We start from the raw sequence: 21,578 nt of genomic DNA on the forward strand, positions 1-21,578 counted from the left end.
TTTTAAAAAAACCCAAATTTAAAAAAGTTTCCCCCTTCAAACCCAAAGGGGAACCCATTTTTTTTACCCCCCAATATTTTATTTAGAGGCCATAAATTCCTTTCCATATTTTTGAACCAATTCCCTTTGGGGGGGGTTTTTTAAAAGGGGGCCCCCTTTTGGGGGGGAACCACGGCAATTTTGGGCTATCTTAAAGGGCAAAACAATTTTTGTTTTTTACTTTTTTCTGTAAGGCCCACAATCGGGTCCCTTGGGGGTTTTTTTTTTGGAAGGGGGGTTTCCCACACAATGCAGGGGCACACTCTCGGGGATGTACCCTTTTTTTGGGGGGGGAAATTTCTAACCTGTACAATTTGGGGCAATTTTTTTCTTTTTTTTTGCTTTTTGGACTTTCGAGCTAGGGGGAATTACCACCCAGGCCTCAAACAAAAAAGCCTTGTGTTACCACCGGGCAATTTTTTCTTGGCCAAAATTTTTATTTCCCATTTTTCAAATATTTCGGGATCCTTCCCTTTTATTTTCTTTTTTTTAATTTCCTTTCTATTGAATTTGTTTTTTTGGGGGGGTCCACCAAAACGTTTTGGGAAATTGGGTTTGGTTTTTTTGGGAAAACCGTGTTCCTTAAAAAGATTTTTTTGGGGAAAAAAAAGGGAATTTTTAAAGGAAAAATTTTTTTTAAAAAAAGTTTTTAAATTTTCCCGGGAAATTTTGGGTTTTCGTTTAACCCCTTTTTCCCTTTTTAAACCAAAATTTAAAAATTTAAAACCCCAAAAAGGTAAAACATTTTTGGTTTAAATCGGGGCAAAAAAAATTGTTTTTTTTTTAAAATTTGAAAAAAAAAAAAGAATATTTAATTTAACTGAAAAACTATTTTAAAAATCCCTGGTAACAACTGTAAAATACTATGTATTATAGGTCTCTATATCCCCCTGGTAACAACTGTAAAATACTATGTATTACAGGTCTCTATATCCCCCTGGTAACAACTGTAAAATACTATGTATTACAGGTCTCTATATCCCCCTGGTAACAACTGTAAAATACTATGTATTACAGGTCTCTATATCCCCCTGGTAACAACTGTAAAATACTATGTATTATAGGTCTCTATATCCCCCTGGTAACAACTGTAAAATACTATGTATTATAGGTCTCTATATCCCCCTGTTAACAACTGTAAAATACTATGTATTATAGGTCTCTATATCCCCCTGGTAACAACTGTAAAATACTATGTATTATAGGTCTCTATATCCCCCTGGTAACAACTGTAAAATACTATGTATTATAGGTCTCTATATCCCCCTGGTAACAACTGTAAAATACTATGTATTATAGGTCTCTATATCCCTGGTAACAACTGTAAAATACTATGTATTATAGGTCTCTATATCCCCCTGGTAACAACTGTAAAAAACTATGTATTATAGGTCTCTATATCCCCCTGGTAACAACTGTAAAATACTACGTATTCTAGGTCTCTATATCCCCCTGGTAACAACTGTAAAATACTACATATTCTAGGTCTCTATATCCCCCTGGTAACAACTGTAAAATACTACGTATTACAGGTCTCTATATCCCCCTGGTAACAACTGTAAAATACTACGTATTACAGGTCTCTATATCCCCCTGGTAACAACTGTAAAATACTATGTATTACAGGTCTCTATATCCCCCTGGTAACAACTGTAAAATACTATGTATTACAGGTCTCTATATCCCCCTGCTAACAACTGTAAAATACTATGTATTATAGGTCTCTATATCCCCCTGGTAACAACTGTAAAATACTATGTATTATAGGTCTCTATATCCCCCTGGTAACAACTGTAAAATACTATGTATTATAGGTCTCTATATCCCCCTGGTAACAACTGTAAAATACTATGTATTATAGGTCTCTATATCCACCTGGTAACAACTGTAAAATACTATGTATTATAGGTCTCTATACCCCCCTGGTAACAACTGTAAAATACTATGTATTATAGGTCTCTATACCCCCCTGGTAACAACTGTAAAATACTATGTATTATAGGTCTCTATACCCCCCTGGTAACAACTGTAAAATGCTATGTATTATAGGTCTCTATATCCCCCTGGTAACAACTGTAAAATACTATGTATTATAGGTCTCTATATCCCCCTGGTAACAACTGTAAAATACTATGTATTATAGGTCTCTATATCCCCCTGGTAACAACATACCTTTACTGGAGGAAATCCGTGCCTAGATTTCCAACAATATTAAAAATTAACCCATTGTCCTAGGTGAGGTAAATATCAACTGGCTAGACCTCTGCTATAACCTTTCATCTTCAAATATCAGTCTATTCAGTTTCACTCAGCTTATCACTTCTCCAACCAGACCTAATAGGAACAACATTTTATTTTATTGTATTTATTTATGTATTTATTTATTTATTTATTAACATTAGGGGATCCATTTTAGATTGGACTCTAGTCACTGACCCCAACAAAATATCTTCTGCCTGTACGCTCCAAACACCCTCAATGACCACCTCCCTGGCTTTGCTCACCAAACTTCCCTCTCCTTTCAAAAGCCACATCAGTCTAAACAAATAAGGAATCTGACAAAATTCAATGCATTGATCTTCACAGCTACTCTAAAAAAGATTAAGTGGTGCACACTAAAAACCTTCCCTCTAGATGATGCAGTTGGCTACTTCAACTCAATATCTCTACACACACTAAATAGCCTTGCTCCTCCTCTACTAAATTAAATCAAAACGAACCATGCCTCATGGCTGACTAAGACCGCTAAGGAACTTATGAAAGCCAGAGACAAAATGTGGAAACAATGGCTAACAAACAAAAACCCTCCAGACCTGCTGAAATTTAAACATCAAACCTAGGTAAAAAGGATAGTTAACAAAGACAAAAAAGACCATTATCTAAAAACTTCAGACCAACCATAAGTAAACCCCCCCAAAAATCTGTAATTCTATCACATCACTAATAAATCCAGGCATAAAGAGTAACCCATGTTCACATCCTGACAAAACATCTCAAGAAATAGCCACTCTCTTTAATTCTCATTTTATCGACACTATAGCACACATCACTGCTTCTTGTAACCCATGTCCACAACCTGACAAAACATCTCAAGAAATAGCTACTCTCTTTAATTTTTATTTTATTGACACTATAGCACACATCACTGCTTCTTGTAACCCATGTCCACATCCTGACAAAACATCTCAAGAAATAGCCACTCTCTTTAATTTTTATTTTATCGACACTATAGCACACATCACTGCTTCTTGTAACCCATGTCCATATCCTGACAAAACATCTCAGGAAATAGCTACTCTCTTTAATTCTTATTTTATCGACACTATAGCACACATCACTGCTTCTTGTAACCCATGTCCACATCCTGACAAAACATCTCAAGAAATAGCCACTCTCTTTAATTTTTATTTTATCGAAACTATAGCACACATCCTGCTTCTTGTAACCCATGTCCACATCCTGACAAAACATCTTAAGAAATAGCCACTCTCTTTAATTTTTATTTTATCGACACTATAGCACACATCACTGCTTCTTTTCTCCAAGCACATAGCAGCACAATTCCTCCAGCTCCATCAACACCATTCTCTTGCTCCCCAACTACTTCTTCACCCACCCATTCTTCTCACAAGTCGACTACCCAAACTACACCTCTGTTCTCTTTTAAAGCCATCCCTACTGCTAAAAAGACTGCTTCTCAAACTTAAACCTTGCAGTTAACACTCCTTACAACCTACTCATACAATTCTTAAAACTAGTAGCCAAAGCTATTGCCTACCCTATACATATACTTCTAAATAGACATATACAAGAATCATATGTCCGTAAAATCTGGAAGAAAGCATTCATTCTTCCTCTCCATAAAGGTGGTAACAATACTGACATGTCAAATTTCAGACCAACAGCCATTCTCTCTCCTTCCTCAAAGATCTTGGAAAAATGTATACGTATTCATATTCTAAGCTATCTACTTCATAACCAAATCCTATCTCCAACACAACATGGATTCAGGCCAGGCCACAGCACCACTACTGCCCTCTTATGTTTTATGGATACAATTAATAGGGCACAAGATAGTGTCAAAATCATCTTCTCCTATTTCTAGACCTCTCCAAAGCATTTGATACTATCTCTCACCCCTTACTTCTAACCCAACTCTCTAAGACCGGCCTTTCCCCCTCCTCTCTCAGTTGGTTCTCATGCTACTTAGCAGATAGGCAGGCTGTTAAATGGCAACATTTCCTCGGTCCATATCTTAACACCTCTACTGGAGTTCCCCAAAGCTCCATACTTAGACCTCTCCTATTCAGCATTTTCATTAATAGTTTTTATTCTTCACTAAATCAAGGATCTGTTATTCAGTATGCAGATGACTTGACTATTATATGCTCCATCGATTCCATATCTGATTTACAGCAAATAACTAAATTGGCCTTTACAACTACTGAGACCTGGATGTCTAATAAACACATATCCCTTAACCCAAGCAAAACCAAACTCATTATTCACCCCTGTGAAGACAAACCACATACTCAAAACCCAATTCACTATACTTTCTCCAAGCAACACAGCAATCAAGGTGGTTACGCATACAAAACTATTAGGAGTAATTCTAGACAAGCATATGAAATTTGACTTCATACATCATAGCATCAGCAAAACTCAACTTCTTCTTCTTTTGGCTGCTCCTGTTAGGGGTCACCACAGCAGATCAACTGTCACAGCAAAACTCAACAAAAGCTATTAATCCTCTATAGGCTTATACAATTACCAAGCCCCTCCACAAAACAAATCCTTGATTCCATATACCTACTGCCCTCTCTCGTATATGGTGCCCATCTACTTATTAATCTGCAATCCTCCCTAAAAGCTAAACTTGAGGGATGTTATAACAAAATCACCAAATTTGCCACTAATGCTAAACACTCTACCTGTCATTGTACCGCTCTCCACTCCAAAACTGTCTATAACTACCATGTTACCCATCCTACCTGCAACTAACTACCACACACAAAATAATCTATAAGCCATCAGACTGCCCTGCTGTTAGCTTGCTATTCAGTTACTACCATCCTAGGAGGCCTCTCAGATCCAGATATCAGCACCTCTTGCTGGTACAGAAACCAAACCTGCCAACTTGTTCTGTAGCCAAAAATTGGAATCTCCCACCATTAACTATTAGGCCTACCCAGCATCTTGCCTCTTTCAAAACTTCTCTGAAACACTACCTGTTTTCTATTGGGAATTGCACCAGCTCCTTGTCTCCTACTCTCAAAAAACCTAACTGGATTTTTTTTTGCTGATCCTAATGTTCAATTTGTACTTTGTATTAAAGCCAGGGAAAAGCCTTGCTGTTCTAATTCCAGAAACATCTATGTAATGTCACTCTATTTACCTTGTTTGTTCTTTATTTTTGTCATGTTGTTACTTTACCAGTAATTCAACCAATTGTCAAATATGTTACCTTTGTTGTATATACTCTTGAAATTTTACTGATTTTGTATAATTACACTCCTGTGTTCATGTTATTGTAGAGCTTTTCTCCCTGGGCCTCCAATGAAAATGGGCTCATAGTGGCCCAGTGGACTACCCCAGTAAATAAATGCAAAATAAACAAATAAAATAAATAAATAAAACTAAAAGACCTGATAGTAAAACTAAAATTCAACATAATGGGAAAACCTGGTCACTACAGAAGATACTGATATTCGAGATGATTGAAGGCAAAAGAAGAAGAGGAGGCAGAGATTAAGGTAGACAGACTTCATTCTTGAAGTAATGAAAATGAATTTGCAAAAAACTTAGAAGCAGGTTCTGACAGGCATGCATGGTATTCTAAACTCCTTGATATCAAAAAGACTTAAGATTTAACTATTTAACTAAACAACAAAAGCCTGCTTAAATCTGAATCTGTAAATACACCTTTATGTACAGTCTTAAAACATTGTGTGTGTAATCACAAACCTAGCAGGTGGCGTAGACCTACTTGTTCCATGTGATTTCTTTATAATATGTAATAAATTTAAACAGATGTAATCATATGCAACATTTGGAACTGTTCACAACTCAATGCTTTAGTAAGACATTCATTTACTATGTGGGAATAGTTGTTTTCTACATTTTTCACATTTGTTAAGTTTATATCACCATCCAAACCTTTGTGATAGTACAATGCCTAGTCTCAAGACTTTGCATCTGCTATTAAATTCATTTCTTTAAGTGGGTTAAAGTAGGCCATGGTTAAACAACTCTCATTTCTGTCATTGTTGATCATAGTCTTTGCTCCATTGCCATTTAACAGACTTTTCAGTTTCTTACCTTTTCTACTGTAGTTGCAGAATTTGACATAAACAAAACACAGTGGTCTGCTCTTCCTGGCAGCCTTCTTAATGCTGTGTTTTCTCTTGGGTTAGGTACCTGGTAGATTACAGCTACTAAACAGAGCTGATAAAATCAAATAATTCTGATCTAGATTTATCTGTCTCAAACTTGTTTCTGTACAGGCTTAGCCCATATTATATCAGTCTTTCAAAAATTGCCATGAGATTGCCTTTATGAGTTTTTCTGACTTTCGCCATAAGTAAGTATTGCATTGCAGAAATGTTTTTGTATTTATTTACACTGTAATACATGCGGAACTGCATTCTGAAATACTCTGGATGAAACAATGATGCCAGTGTTCAGTTTCTTGCATCATTTTTTAGTTGTCTATTGCAACTGTACTGATACAGCTATTATAATGTGTCTCTCTTTGTCTGTCTCTAATTAATAATATGTAGCTTTTATATCTAGTTTGTGAAACATTGTTGGTCAGTTTATGTCTACAACAATATCATCCATTACAAGGGTTACATTCATCTAAGCATCCATTATTTTCTTATAATTGCCATTGCGGAGGATATTCTTGAGTTTAACAGATTTTGAGAAGTACAGTTTGGATACTTATTGCATAAATAACACTCTGTTGCTAAAAATCAGCTAAACTGATGAAAGGGAAAGCAGAATGCCATCACTCAAGTCAGAGAAGTACTACAATGATAAATGATGCTTTCTGGAATTAGCTTCAAAAACATAAGCACAGCCCCTCTCATATGCACATGCATAATGCGCATGCGCGCGCGCGCACACACACACACACACACACACACACACACACACACACACACACACACACACACACACACACACACGCATAAACTTAAACATGAATGCCCGCACACACTTATGGAAATGTGCAAACAAATGAATGCATTCAGTGAGTAGATAGCAATTTATCTATTTTATTTTATTAACATTTTTTTACTAGGAAAGTCCGACTTGGCACAAAGTCAGTTTTCAGTAGAGGCCTAGGGAGAAATTCTCCAGATGCATGTCTTTGTGATATGGGAGGAAACTGGAGCACCCAGAGCAAACTCACATATATGCAGGGATGACATACAGACTCCACAGAGAAGGTACTCCAGCTAATAATCGAACTAGAAAACCTGTTGCTGTGAGGTGACATGTTACCTCTGCACCACTGTACTATCTGCAATATATTGATGGACATAAAAGCCGAGAGTCATAACATCGATCCCTAAATGTCAAAGTCAGAAATGCTAACATACACAGAGAAATGGGAAACTTGCAGGGTGTGATAGCATTACAGTGGGTATTAGGGAATTGGCCCTTTCTGCACTATATTGGGATGTCAAGAGTGCTATGATTAGCAGGAGGTATGGTTGCACAGCCCCCTCTGCAAAAAAAAAAAAAAAAAGATCACATACCATAACTGTTCCTGTGTTATCAAAACATCCCCAATGTCTGCTTTTTCCTGCCCTTGTCAATCATGCGTAATTTCAATGAATCATTAATGCCAAACATTAAAGTTGCACACTTCATATTATTCAGTAAATCCATGGAAGTGCAAAAGTGGATAGGCTAGCAACTTTATAAGTGCGTAGGAGACATAATTTAAATCCACCCTTGATTTTGTCCTGTCTTGCTCTATATGGTTGAAAGGTATGTCTGCTGTTCCCTGTCCTTTCCTCTCAAATATTACAAACTGTTGCAGGCATGGAATAATGCCTCAGATATTTAATATACATTTAATAAAAATCCCATTGCATTATCTGATAAGATTGTGCTGTGGTTAGTGCTGAGATTTACTATGGGAAGGATGCAAGGCTTGAATCCTTTTACTCACCATTTCCCCCACCTTGTAGTTGGCTTTTTTGTTTGTTTGTTTGCTTGTTTGTTAACTCTTTTTTATGTGGTATCTCTGGTGTCTCGTAATGGTGCAGAGGACAAAAATCCTCTGTGAGCTGAGGGAGGGGAGAGTTTAGTGTTGAGAATCCCTTTTACTGCCTTTAATGCATGCTATTTAATAGTATCCTGGGTATCTAGTGGTTCCATGCAGCAAGTTTATTATTTTTCTAATTAAATACCTTTAAAGCAAACTATATAAAGTAACTCTGGTGTCTATTGTTTCCCCCATTCCCATTATTTGTAAGTGGTGTTGCATGAGAGGTTATCCCTGGGTTTTAGTGATGACTAGTGTTCACACTGACCCATGTCTATAGTCTTATCGCTGGTGTCTAGTGTTCTCTCCTGACTCACCTCTTTAGATTTATCCCTGATACCTGATTGTCTCATGACCCAGTTTTGCAGATTTTGCTTATTAGCTTAGGGGTATATGGAAATATGACAGCCACCACGACACACACACACACACACACACACACACACACACACACACACACACACACACACATATACACACACACACACACACACACACACACACACACACACACACACACACATATACATGCACAAATTCATTCTACACGCACACACCCACACACACACACACACACACATGCAGTCACAAACATACACATATATACATGTATAAAATTAATTCCACATGTGCACACGAAAATATATACATGCACAAATTCATTCCATGCACACAGACACACATACACATACACACATATGTACATTCACAGATTCATTCCATGCGCGCACACACACACATATGCATACACACATATACACTCATATACATGCACAAATGTATTCCATACACACACACACACACACACACACACACACACACACACACACACAGACACACAGACACACACACACATACATACAGACACACACACACACACACACACACACACACACACACACACACACACACGCACATGCACACACACACACACCTCCTCACCTGATGGCATTCATGCACACACTCTCCCATTCACCCATACACACATCCAACCCCCTTATTGCTACCTCTCAGGCAGACACACACTTGCACACTACACATACATGCAGTCTCTTGCATACCACATGCACTCTGACACACACATACCCAAAAACTATCTGTCTACTAGAATTCCCAGCAATTACCCCTACAGTGATGGATGAACACAGCCTTTTGACCGTGTTCATTATCGCAAGTTGCTAGGAGTGACCTTGCTACTTTATGCGAGTGATTCTCTGAATTATTTTGCTGCATAAATGCCTTACCATGGACAGTTTCAGGGAAAAGCACATGGATTATTAGCATGTGCCTCTCCCCTGGACTGCCTCACTTGCATTTACCATAGCTCTGGGGATACCCAGCATGTCACGCTTATCTTTGTGTTGCAGCACCGTGGAAGGGATGTCTCTGAATCAGAAGGTTACTTTGTACACACCTTGTAGTAACCTTTCTTAACTGGATGCTCCCAAAACAAATTAAACTCAATGCTGATTAAAATGACTGTATTATACCATTGTAACCTCCTTCTTTGTAACCTCTGCTGATAGTAACTAAAGCTTTAATGACAGACCACAAGGTATGCCAGAGAATATGAAAGTGTTTCATCTGTATATAAAAAAAATATAGATAATTTTATAAACCTGTATAATATGAATCATACTATTTTAGCAGTGCTTTCATTCTGACTATGCAATTAAATGATAAAAGAACCCCTAATCTTCTTGCTGTATGGTAATGGATTTTAAAAATTATTAATACCTTACCCCATTAATTCAACAAAAAAAGTGAAACTCATAGTAAAACAACAAATCAACTTCATGGGTTTAATACATCCATCAGTAAGAATACATATCAGTTCACTGAAGACATTTTCAGTAAGTGCAATTAAATTAAATCACTGAAAACCACTTTCAGTGAACCTCAAAGTATGTGGGAATAGACACCCCATACCTCCGAATATGTGTGTGTGTGTGTGTGTGTGTGTGTGTGTGTGTGTGTGTGTGTGTGTGTGTGTGTGTGTGTGTGTGTGTGTGTGTTTACAGTGACATTGCAAACTGGCTTTCAGTAAAGTTGCAAAAATTCCACATATGGAAACTGGCTTTGCACAGCTTAGTGGCCCCCATTTTGAATTTTTTAGAGTAAAGTGTGTCATACTTCATGTTCTGTGCATCACAGTTCTATGAGGCACATAAATGAAGGCCGCATGTGTTCACCTATCACTAGCAGAGCTATAGTCTCACTCTGTTTTTGGCTATATTGTCTTCAATATCATTTATGATACTGAGTTTTATGAATTTGTTTTTGTTTTTGCTTTATCAATTTTTCTCATCCAACTTCTTTGGACTTCCTTTCTTGACTAGTTTACTACCCTACAACAAAACAATAACATGTATTTCTGTTTTATAATTGCTTTGCTTTAATATTAGTCCAATTTTTATTTCATAACTTTGTACTTTTATGCTGTGTGTGGGTGTTTACTGTTAGTATTTTATTTATTAGATTATGTATTGTCTGGACTTCTCTGATTTGGTTTTCAATTATCTTGCTCCACAGCAAAGAGGCAAAAGGCAACATGTCAAACCAAAGAAAATTGCAGGGAGTAAGACAAACTATTCAAGGCAGCAACAAAGCAGCGGACAACTAGAGAAAATACTTTAATTCGAAACTTCAGATAAAATAACTCAGTAAGTGCTTTCACATTCACATTGAATGCTTCATCAGACATATGGAAAAGCACAATTATTCTTCATTTAACTACACCTTCCCTCTCTCTGATCGGATGCCATTAAATAATCAATTATCGAAAAATTTCGGAAATATAAAACCATCTTAAAAAGTATGTTTAAGAAAGATGTATAGGAATTTAAGTTCAACGCTGAATATCTACTTATACAAATAACTCTAATGCTTATAAAATCAAAACTCAAATTTTTATATGATTCTGTAATTCCTCATGCAAGATAACATTTTGCTAATGAAGTAATTAGGAATAAAACATTAATTACATAATTATAAACATTGTTTACAGCCATATATTCAGAGGTACTTACACATAAAAAACATAAAATGATCTCTGAAAATGCATATAACTTCCACTGAATACCCTCTGGGTGGCAACATTTATTACTATGAACAGCAAAACAACTATTAACCAAAACCTGCAGAAATAGCTGTCATTAAAGTAATAAATACTAAAAGTTATAACATTCTTTATCTAATGTTTCTGTACATTCTGTATCTAATGTGATTATAGATACACAACATTTCCTTGAAAGTTTATCTAAATATGCGTTACCTGAGGAATATAAATCTACAGTGCTGTTAGTGACACTTGAAGTAACATGACTTTTTACGGCTATACCCGAGATAGGCCTAGATTTTGTTAGGTGGTTTCTAGCTATGAAAGGTATCTCCAATGAAATAATAATAAGGTGCACAATGTTATTTGATTTAATACTTAACAATAATGTGTTCACCTATAATAATAAGTATTATTTGCAAACTACAGGCGTTGCCATGGGCACCCCTTGTGCTAACTCATACGCCAATATTGTAATGGCGTATTGAGAGGTTAATTTTGTTAAGAACAATTTGGAATATGCACAGTTTATAAAATATTACAAGCATTTTGTGGATGATGTCTTTCTCGTTTGGGGTGGGCCAGTGGAAAGCCTTGAAAGATTCATCATTTTTATTAATGAAACAACAGACTTTTTAAAGTTCACAGGAAATTGGTCCACTGAGAGTATACATTTTCTAGATGTTACGATTTTGAAGAAAGATGATAGGATAGATATGTGTATGTATAGAAAGAATTGTAGGAAAAACTATTTATTACATTGTAATAGTATGCATCACTCACACATATATAGGAATGTTATAAAAAAATCAGGCCTTAAAGGCCTCTAGATTAACAACTCAGGATACCATTCTACAGGAAACAATTAATAAATTAAAAATAGAGTTTCTAAACAGGGGCTATAAGAAGGATGAGTGCAAGGCTTTGAGCCAGGCTACTGATAGGGATATGAAAGGGAAGCCATTCTTTATGAGGAAAGGTGATGAAGAAAGTACAAGCAATGATATCAGGAAGCACGAGCAAAGGAGGAAGCAGAGAGTTATAACACCTTTCTCTAATAACAACAAATGAGTACAGGATATTATTAGAAAAAACTGGATGATTTTTACAGTAGATGAGAAAATTGCTAATATTATAGGAGATACTCCATCATATACCTATAGGAACACCAAATCACTTAAAAGATTACTTTGCTATGAAAATAGTGACAATGTTAGAGTACAGTCTGATAGGAAAGGGACCTTTGCATGCCGAGGTTGTAATCAATGTGACTTTATGGTGAACATCAGTAAGTTTACTCATCCAGTCACAGAGAAAATATATATTTTTTGTCCAGAATGCAGATTGTAAATCTCGAAATTTAGTATATTTGGCTAAATGTGTTAAATGCACAGTCTCCTATATTGGTAAAACCAAAAAAACTTTGAGAAAAAGAGTGAGGGAGCATTTCTATGCAGTGAGCAGAGAAGACGAAAATAATGCACTAGCCAAACATATAATTATGAATGATCTGTTTCACAAGTTCAATTTTTTAGTGATTGAGCTAGTGAATAGAACCGCTAGGCTTGAAAATATAAAAAATCATACAGAGAAACAAGAAATTAAATGGATTCTTAGATTACAATCAGATACATTTCCAGGATTAAACAACAGGATTTCTTTAAAGCCCTTTCTTGTTGACAAACCATTGAAACATTAGATAAAGAATGTTATAACTTTTAGTATTTATTACTTTAATGACAGCTACTTCTGCTGGTTTTGGTTAATAGTTGTTTTACTGTTTGCAATAAAGAATGTTGCCACCCAGTGGGTATTCAGTGGAAGTTATATGCATTTTCAGAGATAATTTTATGTTTTTTATGAATAAGTACCTCTGAATATATGGCTGTAAACAATGTTTATAATTATGAAATTAATGTTTTATTCCTAATTACTTCATTAGCAAAATGTTATGTTGCATGAGGAATTACAGAATCATATAGAGATTTCAGTTTTGATTTACTCGGGGCTCTAAATAAAAATCTGCAAAAGCAACAGAGACCTCCAAAGCAGACACCCAAGCAACCTCCACACCCCATCACAAACCATGATACTTCACATAATCAGTGTGCCATGCAAACACAGCCCTTAAGATAAAATAACATACCCAACACACTAGTAATAGGTGATTATAGTCAGGCACACTGATGTCCCACTAACTAGGCTGGACAAGGAGAAGGTTACAGTTAGCTGCTTGTCAGGCGCTAGGATCCGCCACAAAACACAAGCACTCAAGTCACTCCAGAACAAGTACAAATATGACTCTGTCATTGTCAATGTTGGTGCAAATGACCTGAGACGTACCTCCCTGGACTACATGAAAAGAGAAATGGAAGAGCTCTCTGATCATGTAGCCCAGGCCGGTATGACCCTGACCCTGAGTAGCATCCTGCCCTCACTAAGAATGATTCCACAGTATAAAGAAAAAAATATCAATTTCAACAATTGGCTAAGTTTCTGGTGTCATTCAAAGGGGATCTAGTATCTGTCCACCTGGGATGACATGCTCGATAAGCCACGTTGCTTCGCAAGAGGTGGCTTGCACCTGTCACCCTTAGGCTTTCGAATACTGGCCAAGGCATTTGCCGCCCTCATAGTGCCTTTTTTAGGCAAGGCTCAAAAGACAAACCCACCACTGTAAATAGCACAAGTAACCAAAAACTGAGGGTAATGCTACTCAACGCCAGAAGTCTAAACCTCAAAATGCATGCACTTGAGGCACTCCTCAGTATGGAGAACATCGATATCTGTGAAGTAACAGAAACCTGGTTTAAGGCTCCAGAGAGCACCCCAGCACTACCAGGCTATAACTCATACCATACTTTTCAGCCACAGAACCTGGACCAAAACACAAAAGATGGGGATGTATCCATATTCATCAAGGATACCCACACCTCCAGGTTAGTGGCACAGCACAATGCCTCAGTGATCATCCATGTGCAACTAACAATGGGCAAAACTGCAATTCAAATTGTAGCTTGCTACAGATCACCCACCATGACCCAGGACCCCCATTCCGCATTTCTGGAGACACTGGAAAATATGAAGGTCCTAACAAACACCCTAATATTGAGTGATTTCAATTACCCAAACATTAACTGGGAGAACTACTCAAGTACTAACTCCCTTGCCCAACACTTCCTAGAATTTATAAACTCAAATGCCCTGGATCAACTTGTCAACACCCCCACCAGAGGTGACAAACATATTGGACCTGGTCATCACCAACATGGGCGACCAATGTTCTACACCGGAAGTCAAACCCTCACTGGTTAGATCAGACCATAGACTAATCACTCTGGATATCCACATTCCGCCCCCACCCCCAATCAAGGAAACCACCATGAAAAACTTTTCAAAAGCAAACTTCACGTTACTTAAGACCGAGGTGGAAAGTTTCAAAGCACCCATGCTGAAGGATAACACTGTCCAAGCTGCTGAATCCCTTACAAAGGCACTCTATGAGCACCTGCAAGAATGCATGGATCGTGCTATCCCAAGCAAAACCAAGACTCACTCCTCCAAGAAAAGCAAACCAGCCTGGTGGACCCCTGCCATAAACAAGCTGTACAATAGAAGGAGGAAACTAGTGCAGAAAAGAGTAAAATCCCAAGAAGGAAAGACATCCCTGATCAGTATCAGCAAGAAACTGCGATCCCTCATAAAATCATCCAAGGCTAGCTTCAAAAGAAAAATTGCCACAGACTCCAAAGATAATCACAAAGCGTTCTTTAGCTATGCCAAGAACCTAAGAGGAGACTCTCAGATCTGCTCTGAGTTAGTGCAGAATGGCACAAAATACACTGAACCAACTGATATTGCCAACATTCTGGCAGACAGGTTTAGTGCAAACTTCACCCCCCTCTCACCCTCTAAAGGACTCATAACCATACCAGAAGAATGTAGTGCCCCAGAAATCACTGACACACAGGTTAAAACAGCCGTATCCAAAGCCAAAAATACAGATTCAATGGGACCAGACGGTGTCCCAGGCTGTGTCTTATATGAGTTCCAAAATTAACTAACCCCTCACGTAAACACACTGTTCAAATTCAGCCTCTCTACAGGCTATGTACCCATAGAGTGGCACACAGCAACAGTTATCCCGCTCCACAAAGGTGGAGCCACAGTGGACCCAGGGGAACTATCTCCCTATAAGCCTGACTAGCCTGGTCTGCAAGGCTATTTATTTTTTATTTCTTTATTTATTTATTTAACATTTGTTGACTGGGAAAGTCTGACTAGGTTCCACAGAGCCTGTTTTCAGCTTGCTATTGCTATGGAGCGCATCATCATGGAATTAATTAACAGAGACATTGGGAACCTTCAAACATTGGACCCTACCCAGTTTGGCTTTGTTAAGAGCAGATCATGCCTCCTAAACCTGGGGGACTTCTTTGAGACAGTTATCAAGGCTTTAGATGAGGGGAAGGAGGTCCACACAGCTTACCTAGACCTCACAAAGGCTTTCGACACCATTCCCCATTCTGGTATTTTAGACAAGCTCACCAGCCTGAACATAAACCACTACATTACAAGATGGGTTGCCAATTGGCTCATGGATAGAACTCACACGGTGAGAGTTGCAGGCTCTAGGTATGACTCTAAACCAGTTACAAGTGGTGTCCCCCAGGGCTCAGCCATGGGACCCCTCCTGTTTAGTATATACTTCTCAGAGGTACAGGCAAGCACAGGAGGACTATGTCTGACCAAGTTCGCAGATGACTGCAAACTGGGGGCCATAATTGACTCTCCAGCTGATACAGACATCCTCCAGAAGGGTCTCACTGAGATGGATACCTGGTGTCAAAATAATGGTCTCAGGCTAAATGCCAAAAAGTGCAAAGTCATCCCCTTTGGAAAAAGCAAAGTACCCGCGAACTGCCACATAAGTGGTAGTCCACTAAATACTGAAAATGTAATAAGGGATCTGGGGTCCCAAGTGGATAGTAATCTATCCTATGATAACCATATTGCCAAGGTGGTTAGAAAATCCTTCAATCTGGCCCACCTAATCACAAAAGGGTTTGCATCTAGAACAAAAGACGTTATTGTGACCCTCTACTCATCACTCATCAGATCCATCATAGAGTACAACGCCCCATTTGAGATGTACCTTACAAGACACCTGCAACAGCTGGAAAGACCCCAGAAGTACCTCACCAAGAGGATTACTGACCTCAAATATATGCCATATGCTGCCTGAATGAAGAAACTCCAGCTGTACTCGGTTGCATACCGCTTACTCAGAGGTGATCTCTGCCTGACATACAAGGCCATGTCCAACCCAGAATTGATGGACATGCTCCACCTAAAAAAAAAAAAAATCCCCAAGTGCCTCACGCTCTAGGGATATAAACCTCACCACAACAATAAATAGGATGTGCTGGAGGGATAGATTCCTGTCCCAGAGAGTCCCCATGCTTTGGAACAGGATTCCAATCTACATTAGGCAGAGCCCCTCACTAACACTCTTCAAGAGAAACCTTGACGAGTGGATGGGAAACAGAAAATTTACCCCTGGGATCACTGCAGTGGCTCTGCTGGACAGAGGCACAGGGAACTAATGGCTCTGCTGGACCGAGGCACAGGGAACTAGTCTAAGGGGGTGACGAAAGCCAACACATTCTGGCTAGGCTTATAAATGCTCTCGGGCAGATAGCCTACTACTTACCTATGAACTTATGATTTTATAAACATTAGAAGTATTTGTATAAGTGGATATTCAGCATTGAACTTAAATTCCTATATACATCTTTCTTAAACATACTTTTAAGATGGTTTTATATTTCAGGAATTTTTCAATAACTGATTATTTAATTATATCCCATCAGAGAGAGGGAGGGTATATTTAAATGGAGAATAATGGTGCTTTTCCATATGTCTGATGAAGCATTCAATGTGAATGCGCAAGAGCTTACTGAGTTATTTTATCTGAAGTTTTGAATTAAAGTATTTTTTCTAATCTTCCACTACTTTGTTGCTGCCTTGAATCATTTGTCTTACTGGATTTATTATTATATTGTTGAGGCACTTCATTCTGAGTTGGCTTTTCTTCACTAAATTGCAGGGAGTGCAGCTGAATACCTGTCACAGTGTCACTAAAAACAGAAGGATGCTGAATATTGGTTTGCAGTACGTTATATAATGGTTGGAATATTGGATTACTACACCTTAAATTAATCTTGGAATATTAGTTTATTATATCTTAAATAAATGTTGGAATTGGCATGCTATACATTATATAAATTTTGGAATATTGGCTTACTGTTTATTATATAAATGTTGGAATGTTGGCTTACTATACATTACATAAATATTGGAATGTTTCAGATGCTCAATTGGCCAAAACAAACATTCTTTCTCTGAGTTACTAAGCAACAGAATGCAGTGCCATCTATTTTTCTGATCGTTTTAGCTCTATGTCTTCCAATCCTTAGCCTTCAGTGGCTTCTGTTGCTCTCACAAAAGGAGAAAAGATAATATGGTAAAAAGACATGTGGTTATTAGTTATGAGAATAGCCTCAACCTTAAGAGAACCATTTTCCATGGAAGATAAGCTGCAGAAACTCGTGTTACTGACAGGTGTAACACACAAGACTTGCATTTCTCAGTGCATTTGCCCTCGGGTGCAGACTGTTCTTCGGAGGTCAGACAGTATTTACGTAAGGTATAGTAAGCCTATATTTTCCTGCATGTTTTTCCATACACATCCATGTCTGTGGAGGACATACTTTATCTGTGACAGGGCCATGCAGATCAGCACTTCTCCAGTATAAGACTTCAGTAGTAGCAGGTCACGTACACTCTGTTGAGCAGTCTGGTGCCTTTTGCCCTGGTTGGTACCCTCTTACCAATACTGCACTGGTATTCTGTGTATTCTTTGCAGCTACTGTTGACAGCATCTTACAGCAGCAATATATCTCTGTGCCCCATTCATTGAGGGACTGGGAGAGAGAATGCCATGATTCCTTTTGAGTCACTGTTTTATTTTAAATCATTCGTTCTGCTGCATTATGCTTATGTTTGTTTTTTACCCACATTAAGCACCATAATACATTTGAAGTTTAACTTCAGTACTGTAGAATGTTTTTAGTTAAGCTCGCCATTCTTTTGTCTAATTATTAAATATGGTATTCACGTTTGAATAGACCCACACAGCTGTCAGATAACTTCCTTATTCCAGATCTCTGACTTATATCATTAAAACAAAGCTAAGTATGTTACCCAGGTTGTAGTTTCTTACCGTTGTGAGGTAGACTGCTTTTTTTACTACGATACACATTGATTTTAGCAACTGCTTAAACATGCTCATCGGACATCTTCAAATGCAGTTATGGGATTCCTAGTCTAGAATTTCATAATAGTACCAGCACTTGGGTTTGTGCACAAAATCATTGACAGTACAATAATGATCTGCACAGTGACAAAGTATTACTCATACATGACTCATCATTTCTGTCTTGCTGATTGCAGACAAGTGATGCTATCTTCATGGGTTGTTGTCAAAGGTATTTTATAAGACTACTTGGCTTAATTCTGCTAATTTCTTGACAGTGATCTGAAACTCATCCGTTCAACAGCCCATGTTATCCCACCATATTGAAGTGAGGTTTACTGAGATCAGCAGCTACAACTACAGAGTAACTTTCGATAATTAAAGCTTGCGATACCGTAACAATCCCAGATCTCCACAAGTGGACATTTGATAGGTTTTGATACTGTGGTGTTAGAATTGCCAGATATACCTGATTTGTAATAATACTTGTTCACAGACAGCAAATCAAACTGTCCTTAGTGCATGCTCTCACATATGCCCTTTTATGTGTCTTTTATTCCTGATATAAAAAGCCACCTTATTGTTGTGTATAGTAGTGTTAAACTATTCCACACTTCCTGTCACCATGTTCTTTGGATGCTTTCTGCTTTGGTAAATCCTTCTGATGAAAGCAGAATTCAACATAAGTTGCTATTTATTTTGATGGATCACAAAGTAAACAATATTAAAATATAGCTTGTAGGATATGAGAATATTTAAACCAATCCCAGTTTGCTATGAGACTATGATACTATGTTATACTGAGCCATGCATAATTAAACATTAGGTAAAGATTCAAAATTGAATGGATTATTTGCTTAACTGACTGCAGATATAATTCTCAATAAGATATGTGCAAATAAAATAATTTATTTTATTTAACAATGCTTTATATAGGCAACATTACTAAAGAAAAATAATAAAACCAGCTCTTTTGGCAAAGAGGGTAAATCCCTGACTTTTGATCAAGACAACCTGTGCTTGACTAGTAGCTCAAATAGTGGAGCAAGCTTGTGTGGGGAGGTAGGAACTGAATTGAAATTCTTAGCTCACCCATACTGGGAAAGGAGCCAAGAATCCTCCCCAAGGACTACCCAAATTCTTTGCTTGCATTGTGGCACATAAGTGAAGGCTGCACGTCTGCACCTATCACTAGCAAGCAGTTGTGCAAGTCAAGCCGTGATGTTGGAAATTGAATCATAAAAAAACACCCTCAGAGCAGCAGATTTCTACCACAATTTGCACCCATCTCCTGCCACTCAGAAGAACATATGGGTTAGTGAGTCCTCTCTCATGGAAGGAAGGAATCGATAAACTGGGTGACTGAGGACCTAAATATAGATAGATAGATAGATAGATAGATAGATAGATAGATAGATAGATAGATAGATAGATAGATAGATAGACAGATAGATATACATATAGATAGATAGATATACATATAGATATATAGATATATAGATATAGATTTATATCTTCAGTATAACAAAGAATTCCAGTGTGTGTGTGTGTGTGTGTATGTGCATGCGTGCGTGCGTGTGTGTGTGTGTGTGTGTGTGTGTGTGTGTGTGTGTGTGTGTGTGTGTGTGTGTGTGTGTGTGTGTGTGTGTCTGTGCTTGTTTCACTATACCATTTTAAATAAGTAACATATTTTTTTTTTCAGGTGATCAGAGTGACCAGAAACTGGCTCTGAAAAATATTGCGAGTATGGTAAAGCCAGGTGGAATTTTAATAATTGACCATCGCAATTATGACCACATCCTTGCAACTGGACAAGCTCCAACAGGCAAGAATATTTACTATAAGGTAAGAAATATGATTACATGAAAATGTCAGTAGTGAAGCAGTGTGAAGTATTAGCAGAATATTTGCATATGAACTTACTTAATATAAGTAAAAGCATAACAGTGCCAAGAAGACAGATTTAAAAAAAAGCAAATACTGCAATAAATAGATTACAATAGAAAGTTTCCAGAATGTGCTAGAATACAAGTACTAGGACTTACATTACAGAATTATGGATTTTCTTTATTTTCCTAAAGCAACCAAAATATTGAAAAATAGGATACAGTTGTTTGCACTGTGTCACTTAACTGAAGGCTGCAGTGTATGCTAGAGTTGTATTTAATCTGTCCTCTACATTGAAGACATTTTTGCTATAGCCTTTTACTGTAAGCATACAGACTACTGGTCCCTCCTATTTCTCTTCCTATTGTACTCCTAGGCCAGTTACTTAAAACTACGTTCCTTCTCTTGGAAAATGTCTGTATATATTACTGTAATCAAACAAACTAGATTCCTGCTTTTATGTATATACTCTGTATATGTTACTATATTTACTATCTGTAACACTGTTTCTACTTCTGTACTAATTAATATTTATATTTTTTCTGTATCTTGTTGGAGCTTTTCTCCCCGGGCCTCCACTGAAAATGGGCTCTTTTAGGCCCAGTAGACTTTCCTGGTAAACAAATGCAATAAAATAAAATAAAAATAAAATAAAAGTTTTACCTATGTACCTGCAGCCCATATTTGTATTGTTTTCCCTATAGAAGCAGTGGTCCTTGTCACAACACTGTACTAGATTAGTAGAACAAAATTTCTAGTTATTAGGAAGATACCATGATACACTGACCTGGAATTGACTGAGTTTGGTTTTCCAAATTGTTTTCTGGGAAGCTGGCCTGGTCCAGTTTCTGGCTCAACCCACTCTGTTTGCCCTTGCTGCTCTTAGGTTCACTCTGCTGCCTTACCCTACACCCATTCCCACTCATCCCTGACATCATTTTCCTTTATAGCTAAACTTGCTTTGCCCACCTTTACACTAGCCAAGGGGCATCCCA

General features: G+C 37.6%; 1 protein-coding gene across 1 annotated transcript in view; it reads left to right on the forward strand.

Annotated features, from left to right (window-relative positions):
• The window catches only part of GNMT (glycine N-methyltransferase), a 252,808-nt gene that overhangs the window by 199,204 nt on the left and 32,026 nt on the right, over positions 1-21,578 (forward strand). The window contains exon 4 of the mRNA XM_044060275.1: positions 20,399-20,541. Within this exon, the coding sequence (XP_043916210.1) occupies positions 20,399-20,541 (143 nt within the window). The remainder of the gene's footprint in view (positions 1-20,398; positions 20,542-21,578) is intronic.

Source organism: Protopterus annectens, chromosome 1.part0 (assembly GCF_019279795.1).
Source record: "Protopterus annectens isolate FY-2018-M chromosome 1.part0, PAN1.0, whole genome shotgun sequence".
NCBI classification, from domain to species: domain Eukaryota; kingdom Metazoa; phylum Chordata; order Ceratodontiformes; family Protopteridae; genus Protopterus; species Protopterus annectens.